Here is a 10,000-nt window from a genome sequence, read left to right on the forward strand (position 1 = left end):
GTTTTTTGTTTTTTTGTTTTAAGGAAGTGTCGTACACATGACTATTCCTATTGGCCTAAATACCCTGCAAGGTAGTAATCTTTCACAGCGATTTGAGGACGATGGAAAGAAGTGAAATTCATGAGAGAATGAAGGCCCAAGACAAAGTGGACGTTAACTGTATGACCAAGAAGGACGGGAAAATGTGAACGAAAACTTGACTGAATAAAATCCCTGAGTATGGTAGTGTCTAAGTAAGACCTTACATCCAAGAGCCAATGCAATGTAATAGGTGCCAAAAATTTGGACACACCTCATTGAGATGTACTGTCAAAGACTCAAAAATTCACTTGCCGTAAATGTGCTGACACCATTACATTACTAGTGAAATTTTCAAATGTGTTAATTCTGGAGATCCCCATCAGTCAGGCTCTGCCGAGTGCTGTAGCCTGAAGAGACTGAGATATTAGTATATATGAGAAAACCAGAAGTTAGTTATACTGAAGCTAAGAGGAATGTGGAAAGTTTGATACACAAACTTCCTACGCTGCAGCAGTAACTAACGTCACCCCTATGTCAATCAACAGCTTGCAGCTAAAGATAAAGAAATTACTGAACTTAAACAAACTGTTAAAGAATTAAATATTAAAGTATATCAACTTACTAAACTGGTCGATCAAATGGCTGCATCAAAACCAGCATAAACATCCTAAGGAGGCTGATACCGAATCACTGTCCGGATCGAACATAACCATCAAACGTAATCTTCGCGTCGACCTTTATACAGTAGAATTGTCGAAGTATAAAAGTTAGATTAAATGACCTTAAACTATTAGCCTCGTCCTATGCTCCCGATATTACAGTACTCCAAGAAACACTTAATGCACCTCATCTCTGACGAGGTCGTTTCGCGAGAAAAACCATTTATGTCGGAAGGACTGTGAGGGTAGGGGTGGAGGCGGAGCCTCCCTTTCGCCGAAGGGACTGTTGATTCTACTTTGGAGTTTGTCGCATGCAAAGTAAAAAATAATAGCTCAAATGTGACTGTATGTTCAGTTATTGTCCACCTGATAAAGTGGTAATTTATGATGAGCTCTTTGCTATTCAGGATAGTCTGCCACAAAATGAATAAATTTTAAATTATTTAATGCTCATCATACATTATGGGGTTTCCTTTCGGTGGATGGTAGAAGTGAGCAAGTAGTTAAGCTGATTAATGATTCTGCTTTGGTTCTGAACGATGGTAATCCGACGCGGGTGGACGACAATACTGGTACTTTGAGCATTATTGACATATACTGGTCCGACGACTAGTTGGGATGCGACATAACTAGAACGCCTTCAGCACCTAAATTTAAAAGTAAATAAATCAGACTGGGTTGCCTTCACAATGAGCGTCAACCACTGATGATAAAATAAACAACATTCAGAATGCAACAATAATAGCCATTCCATAAACCTTCGACAGAGAACGTTAAGCATAGAGGTCAGTGGCGGACACTTGATTACCGCAGGGCGCAATTGAACCTACAGGCTTCTCGAAAATAACATCAATAACTATTCCTCACCCTAATCCCTTGCTCGTTGCTGCCATGGGGCGGGGAAGGGCTTAGGAGACGGAGACTGGGCTTGCCCCTTCATCAACTAGCTTAAATTTTATTTCATTGGTTTCCCGACCCCTGATTCTCCTCTGACCACGGCCCCGACCAATGATACTAATACCCCTTTCTCGATATTTGCGGTCAACTCTATCCATTCCGAATTATCCACCCATGTCATTACTCAACCTTCTACATACACCCCCTTTCTCTCTCCTTAACATCCCCCACTCCATCTTCTACTGCAATCTTCACTGTCTACCCATACACCCGTTATTACTACTCTTCATCCTTACTGTCCTCTTCCCAACTGTATTACCTTTCTCCATACCACCCCATCTTCCTCCCGCCTTCGTCCTTCTACCGCTTCCACTTCTGCAAACCTTTTGAGTACCTTTTTGGCCCAGCCAAGTGGGATCAGTTCTTTGTGATTCCCCCTACAGCCCCTTATTCTGACAATATCCTTGTCTTCCAACAGTGTCTCCAAAACAAGTAAGCAATTGTTTCCTTTCACAGTCGTTCCGATCGTTCACGTCTTGTCACAGCTACATCAGAGTCCCAAATTCGTGCGCTATATACCTTGACTGACCCACTGGCAAATCTGTTTCTAGGTCACTCCTCCCTTAATACTTGTACCAGAACTGTTTCCATCTCTCCGACTGATTGTCCTGTCTACGACAAGGACTGGTCAGACTGTGAAAACGACTTGCTCGCATGCCTCGTCGACTATGATGCAGTGGCAGTCCACTGCTGCACTATTCCTCCCAAAGGCTAACGTAAGTCCTACATCAATATTGCCAAGATTAGCTTCCGTAGACACAACATCCCACATGAGGTTTGTATTGGTAGAGTCCTGCCCTGTCTGACCATATTGACCTCTCCATTGTCAGAAATGTTGGCATTTTGGCCACCCAGCCAAACACTGTCACTCCACAGCCCACTGCCTCTATGTACCCAACTTGGTCATGAGCAGTGGGATCAATGCTCTGCTCATGCTCCCATAATGTATTTTATAGGAGCAGTCCTGCCTACAAGCTCAAATCTAAGGTAGCAGTTCTTAGATTCAAACTAGACCTCACTCTATATGAGACCAGATAAGAAGCATGTTGACAAAATTTTTCTCTTTCTACCTATTCGAAAATTGTACTTCGCTCCACTTCCCCTCCCATCTCATAAGAAGTCTCCTTAGCATCTCGCCAGCATCTCTTCCCCCTACCCTGAACCAACCTATCTCTGTTCCCTCTCTCCCCCAGTCAAATTCCTTTTCTAGTTTGAATCCAGATATTCTATTCCCTCTTCTCCTCCACATATTAAAACCTTTGTTTCTCAGATCTCTCCACCCGACCCCCCTCCTTGAAGTTCCTAAACATGACTCAAGAGAATAATCCACTCCCCAATCCACCCTCTAATTCATTTATTCCTATTCGCTCTACATTCAAAGTATCTGTGATATCCATCCTCATCCTCCCAGTCACCCAAAAAACACCCCATCCTCTCCTCCTCCATGTGCATCACCATTCATTCTTTCTTCCCCATTATCCTTACCACTCCCACCTAGATGCTCACATGCCTCCCTTATGTCACAACAATGTCCTTCTCAGGATCCCTACCCCTCCTGACATTCTTCCTGATACTTCAACAATTTCCCATTCCCATATTTCATTCTCTGGATTCTTCTACTACTTATCATTATTATTTCTTATCGTATTTGATTGTTTCATAATACTTCTTTTGCAGAAAACAGAAGGAAGGAGGTGGTGTTGGCTTGCCTTGAGAGTCAATATAACAAAACATACACACCACACTCCTTGAATTGAAAAAAATATTTCCCTCACAATGCCCTCATTGCACCCTGAGCCTTTCACAGTAAAACACATTTCATAATTTGCCATAACTTCAACAATAGCAGACACAAATTAAAAAAACTTTTTTTAGGTAAAAAATATTAAATTTACTTTATCATATACTATCTGATGATGAGAACATAATAAGTAATTACTTTCCTAAGAGACAAAATTTTATGACCTTTTCTAGACTGAAACAATGAAGAGGATCCATTAGTTTAATAACATTGGCCACATATTGCTGGGTGATAGCCAAGAAACCCATGTTAATCATATAAAAAAGCACTTTTATATGATTAACATTTTCTACACTTCCCCAGATACGAAGACACATTTAAAGAGCATGGTTCTGGTTCTATTGGAAAACTGGAACCCTCAGCCTTATACCTTCTGTGGGTTTACTATAGACACCTTCATTCTATAATGTCTCCTTGGACTTGGAGAACGCCTTTGAAATAAGGAGGGCTATTTTGATAAGGATAAGTCCGATATGCGAAGCTTAGCCTCGCCCGGGCTATGCCATGAGGGGAGCCCGGCCTGTGTCGACTAATGCCGACTCGCTCACGTGTGTCAGCTGGTGCTGACTCGGCTGAACCTAGTCCTTACCCGCCGTGGTGCCCAGCCACAGCAGTAACCTCCAGGCGACAATTGCAACTTCTCGCGCCTGGGCGGGGCGCGAACCGCCGACCCCTCGGATGAGAGGCCGACACGTTACCAATGTACTAGCCCGGAGGCTGGCTATTTTGAGGACTTCCTAGTAGCAAATGTTCTATTATTTTCTTAAAATTTGTTCTTACACTGCATATCCCTTCATTTAGTTCAGAAAGTATTTAGTTCATGTGTTCCAAAATGTAATTCTTATTACTACTAATACCCTAATAGTGGCTAATGATAAAAGTCATATTTATCCCAAACCCGGATAAAATAGAGAGAATGATTACCTAAAAGGTAACACCGGCACTCTCCGTCGAAAGGAACTGGGAACCCTACCACGTACTCACTCCAAGATCATCACAGCATAAAAACTACAATTAAGTATCATGCTGTGACCACGGCGGCTCAAACATGAACCTACCATAAAAAATTTAAAAAATCCTCCTATGGTATCAGACAGCTGATCCTATATTCTGAAGCTTCTCAACATTGAATAGGGGGGGGAAAAGTAAAATATATCATACTTTTATTAACTGTCACAGATAAAACAAAGTATATGAAAACTAACACCAGGAAGGTAGGAAGGAAGGAAGGAAGAAAGACAGACAGAAAGAAAGGGGAGAGAAAGAATACTTAACAATAAAATAATGTATTTCAATTTACATACATGCATACATAGAACATGTTTACATACAGGTATATCCTTTTACATAACTACACACACAGGTGTACATACATATACACTTGTTCACACATACATGTAAACAGTATCTATTATAATTTATACACAACCTAGAGATAATCTATTTATCCACTAACAAGTAAATTCGCAAATATATTGAACTGATAAACAAATTATGAAATATGAACAATAGTAATTATTCAGGATAGCTAGACACAATTAGCACTGATACAAACCATGTAGCCCTTCTGTAAATAATCTCTTGACTTTTTTTTAAATCTTATCTTCCCATTTCACTTCGGGAAAAGTCATTGATAAGTGACTAAGTATTTTAGACTAATATCAACAGTCTTTATCACTGTTTCATTACCACTCAGTAACGTGCTTTTGAAGTATAAGAAATTTTAGTACTTGCAAAATGTAATAGGCGTTAATTATTCTAGTCTGAAATTCTCAATCCATTTATATCCTCTTTTTCACAGGTTAATAAGTTTATCTAAGTGAATTATTCCTATATGCAGAAAATATGAATAAAGTCATCCCTGTCACAAGTTACACAGTTTTCATAATTTTTGTTCTTGCTTGGTTAAACATTTATAACTCGTTTTAGCACACTTTTTCCAAAGGAGAGATCCTGCTTCATCTGCATGTATAGTACCACATTCTAAATTACTAGTAGTAAATTGAAAAAAAAAATTAACAAACCAAAAATTTTTTTTTCTCAAGGATTCAAATAAGACATAAATTACATAAATTGTATTTTACTTGCCAAGCTGACCAATAATTATATCTGTAATCCTACTATTAAATATATCTACAATGATCCTCATTTCCTCTAACATCTCACAACACATACTGTCTTTGGTACCCTATTACTTTCCTAAAAATATATTAACTTATCAAGTCTAAAGACACAACATATAAATTTCATATAATTAGAAACAACAATAGTTACGATATATATGTAGCCATACAATGGATACATGTCAGTCAAACAAATGTGCAGTACAATATAATGGAACATTTAGGTATATAAGTGTGTAATGGGCTTTATGTTTGTAATTTATATCACATGAAAACAAGTGTATAGTATTCACATAAAGAATATTCAAATGCAAAATCATAAATACTTATTTTAGTAAATGGTTACACAAAGAAATAAATATTATAATGATATATTAATATAGACCAATGATAACATCTAATCAACAATAACAATGCCATCAAAACTGATTTTTTTCTTTTTGTTAATCTTTGAATATTTAGAATTGGTATTAGTTAAATTTAGGGAAATTTTGTGACATCCACTACTGTCTAACTTATACAAACAACTCATAACTATCAATATCAACGACGTTCAGTAAATGTAAACCTTAGTGGCTGGGACGGAGCATAAACCAATTTGCTGATGACACCCATATCTTCATATTTGTAGTCTACAGTAAATCTGTGCAATGCCTGTGAAAAATATTTGCATACATTAGTTATATTATGATTTTCAAGCCATATAAAAGAATTTAATATTATTTGAGAGCAAAGTTTCTAATTTATTCTGCATATCCATAAAACCTCAAGTTTTAGCAAGCAACTGTGACTCTTGTCATCAAGTTAAAATATTTCTACATATAACATCAATTTTGAAATGCTATTTTAGAATACGAAAATAACTGAAAATAAACTAGACAAATATATCATTGTAGAAGAAAGATTTATAATATCAATTAAGAGTTATCCTAACCCTTGCAAGGAAAGTGTACAGCTCTTGTTCAGCAATACGTCTTCCTATGCACATCCTCGTCCCAGCTCCAAAGGGAAGAGAGGCATAGGGATGGATGGGCCCTAGTGGTTTGTGCCGTAACCAGCGTTCTGGGATAAATTCCTTGGCACGAGGAAATACCGACTCATCCCATCCAATTAGCATATTTAATGTTATTGCCATCCACTAGAAAATAAGCATAGAGATAAAAATGTCTGAAATAGACATCACTGTCTAAAGATAAGCTGAATCACTATTCTGAATAAAATGTAAAGTGTCTCAAATTATAGTCAATAATATCTTTAATTACTAACAAACTTTAATATCATTTGATATCTATGTAATAATAATTCAGTCTTATATCAATACTATTTTCATACAGTTACTCACCCCTTTAGGAACAATATATCCACTAAGCACTGTATCTTTATCCAAAGTCCTTGCATTGCCAACAGTTAAGGGAAATATTCTGCAAAGAAGTAGTACATAGTTTAACCTCACTGTATTACATATGGTACTGCTAATTAAGGTACCTATGCAATCATATACAATCATATTGTTCTCGATACTTAAAGCAAAAAGCTTGGTGCATCTGAGCAATCGGCATGAATGGAACCAAACTCCACCTAAGTGAATACATTAGACAACTGAAATTGCATTCCACTTCATTAACAAGACAGTGAAAAGGAATATTTGACAAACTCAGGTTTAATGAAATGCTCCCTTATTCTTAAATTCTGTTTCTTCTTGGTTTCAGATGTTCATTCAAATGTCTACTTCCTTTTCATTTTAAAAGAACATCAGATAATAGTAATTGGTATATTTAAATTATGTTCTATTTTTCCTTTATATAGAAGATACTGCTATTCTACATTCTTTGCCAAATAAGCAAAGAATCTAATATATGAAAATGAATATCTTCACAATACAGGAGATGTATTTGACCAGTTTCGATTATATGTATTTCTGAATGCAAGAATGCGTACACGCAAGAACGCGCACACACATGCACACACCCACACACCCACACATGCACACACACACGCACACACACACACACACACACACACACACACACACACACACACACACACACACACACACACACACACACACACACGCATGCGTATACATACACACACACACACACACACACACACACACACACACACACACACACACACACACACACACACACACACACGTGTGTGTGTGTGTTGTGTGTGTGTGCGTACATAATATTCATAAGAATGAGGTCAGCCTCCAAAGAAACATCAAAGACTGCAACAGTCACACCTCACTGCAACCTTTACCCAAGGCAACAAGTGGTCAGTCCTGTCCACCAAAACTTTTGCTTGTAATTTCATGCCTGATTATCATTGCTTCACTTTTATTCTATTACTGTATTCTTAACCATTTATCTAGAAATATATCTGGTATACACACTTGTTGGGAGTACTGCATCTGTGTAAGTGACTAATGCAAATGAACAAAAATAAAAGTATTTTTCATAAATAAATTCAAACAAAAAAGAAAGAAAACTGTAATCAGGTAAAAAATTTACATTGTCTCAAAGTAAGTGGTCAGTCCTACTGACCACTTGCCATCAAAGGATACTTAAGAATACTTAATCTTCATTTGGTACTTTAATTGTTACTGTAGTTTATGTGACACAAATCTCTGATAAAAGTTAATCTTGATAAATTCTGCAGCGTAGACAAACATAGAAAATATTCAGTGCATTCTATACTTCAACCTGCAAAAAAAGTCATATACCTCTCTACATATTACAGTAATTCCATCGTTTTACTTTACTGATTTGCTTCATTATTATCTAATCATCTAAGAAATGTATGTACCTGTGAGACTCCTTTAACACAGCCTTGAGGTATGAGAGTCTACCCAAGTGTGAAGGCAGTAGAGGACCTTGGTGATCCCCAATAACTTGGTCAACTTCTTTTTGTACACGAGCTTGTACTTCAGGGTGTCTGGCCAGGAGGTAGAGCGTGAAACCAATTGTGTGCGATGTCTGGAAGTAATAATGACAAGAATTATCACTTTTGAACAAGTTTATTTCTGTTGGTTATCACGTTATTCATATCTAGTTATTACATCCCATATTTTTTTGTCAGGAGGGGAAAAAAATCAATTTGTCCAGACTAAAGTAACAAAATAAAATCAAAATACATATTCAAAATCTAATATTCAAGCTGATACTCAAAAGTGGGATAAATATACTGTGCCCAATTAATAAAATTTTCCTTACTGTGTCAATGCCAGCAAAGAGCATGTCGAGAATAAGTGTAACAACATCTTTACGGGAGAGGCCAGGCATGAGAAGAAGTGATTCCATAAGTGTTAATTCTTCATCTTCTTTCCCTGTCTTGGCCTTCAACAGTGCTTCTGTCTCTTGAATGTTGCTGTCTGCAACCCTGTTAGATTTCTTTCCTTTTATATCAGCCTGTATTGACTTTTCACTGCTTAACTTTTATTAATGTGTTTTTACAATCTATAGACTACTAAAAAAAGGAATATATATCCTCATGTAAAAAAAAAAAAAAAAAAAAAAAAAAAAAAAAAAATATAATATATATATTATATATATATTATATATATATATATATATATATATATATATAATATATATATATATATATATGCACATACCTCCTCATGTCAAAAAAAAAAAAAAAATCTATGCACATATATCCTCATGTTCAAAAATATATATCTATGCACATTTATATTAAGGCTGTAAGATAAGAAACAATGGAAGACTTACTCTAGGAAAAGTTGGTGATTTGCTTTCAGCCTCCTGTAAGGGGCTGTAGGGAAGAACCTCCACATACCAGCACTAATTTCAGTGTCATTCATGGCTTCAAAAATGTTATTGGCCGAGTGGATTAATTGCATCGGCTGAGAGTCATCCGTGAGGTTGGGATCCAAGCATCCTAATCTTCGACTGAGAGCGACAAGGCCCACAGCTGCAATGTTTGTTTGTTTTTTTGTTCATTTCAATATCTCCCTTCAGTTTTCACAGAAATATCTGAATATTATAACCAGCAAAGTCTCTTACTAAATTTTATTCACCACATTAATCAATATCTTATGAAATTAATTTTTTTTTTAATACAAATACACAGGTGCCTTCTGCACGTACATTCAAGAGCCCATTTGTACAGTTCAGTCTGAAAATTGCTTGGCATCTCCCCATACTCTTCCTGCATGGCTGCAATCCTATTAAACAGATGATATGTAATATTTCCAAATCAGAAATCAAATGCAAAATAGTACAATACATTCATGCATTTATAAGATCCACTAAAGGAATAATCAACATCTCACCTATCCAAAAATTCAAGAGTGATCTCATCCATGGACTTCAGATATGAAGCAATATTCTTTACTTTCAGCATAGGAGTCTGCACTCTACTGCGGACACGCCACCATTCCTCACCATTTCTGTTGAAAAAATGCTTTATACAAA

At 36.8% G+C, this 10,000-nt stretch overlaps 1 protein-coding gene across 6 annotated transcripts in view; it reads right to left on the reverse strand.

Moving 5' to 3' along the window:
• Positions 1-5,502: 5,502 nt before the first annotated feature.
• LOC119579464 (probable cytochrome P450 301a1, mitochondrial) overlaps positions 5,503-10,000 on the reverse strand; it is a 12,580-nt gene continuing 8,082 nt past the window's right edge. For 4 of the 6 annotated variants that reach the window (XM_037927299.1, XM_037927300.1, XM_037927298.1 and 1 more), the window contains 8 exons: positions 9,859-9,975; positions 9,674-9,750; positions 9,296-9,497; positions 8,780-8,945; positions 8,373-8,542; positions 6,904-6,982; positions 6,496-6,699; positions 6,105-6,215 (listed from right to left, as the gene is read on the reverse strand). In XM_037927299.1, coding sequence (XP_037783227.1) covers positions 6,105-6,215; positions 6,496-6,699; positions 6,904-6,982; positions 8,373-8,542; positions 8,780-8,945; positions 9,296-9,497; positions 9,674-9,750; positions 9,859-9,975 — 1,126 coding nt within the window. Of the gene's footprint in view, positions 6,216-6,495; positions 6,700-6,903; positions 6,983-8,372; positions 8,543-8,779; positions 8,946-9,295; positions 9,498-9,673; positions 9,751-9,858; positions 9,976-10,000 lie in introns of all 6 variants that reach the window. The other 2 variants (XM_037927296.1, XM_037927295.1) reach the window with 1 other exon arrangement.

The sequence above is a fragment of the Penaeus monodon genome, chromosome 12 (assembly GCF_015228065.2).
Source record: "Penaeus monodon isolate SGIC_2016 chromosome 12, NSTDA_Pmon_1, whole genome shotgun sequence".
NCBI classification, from domain to species: domain Eukaryota; kingdom Metazoa; phylum Arthropoda; class Malacostraca; order Decapoda; family Penaeidae; genus Penaeus; species Penaeus monodon.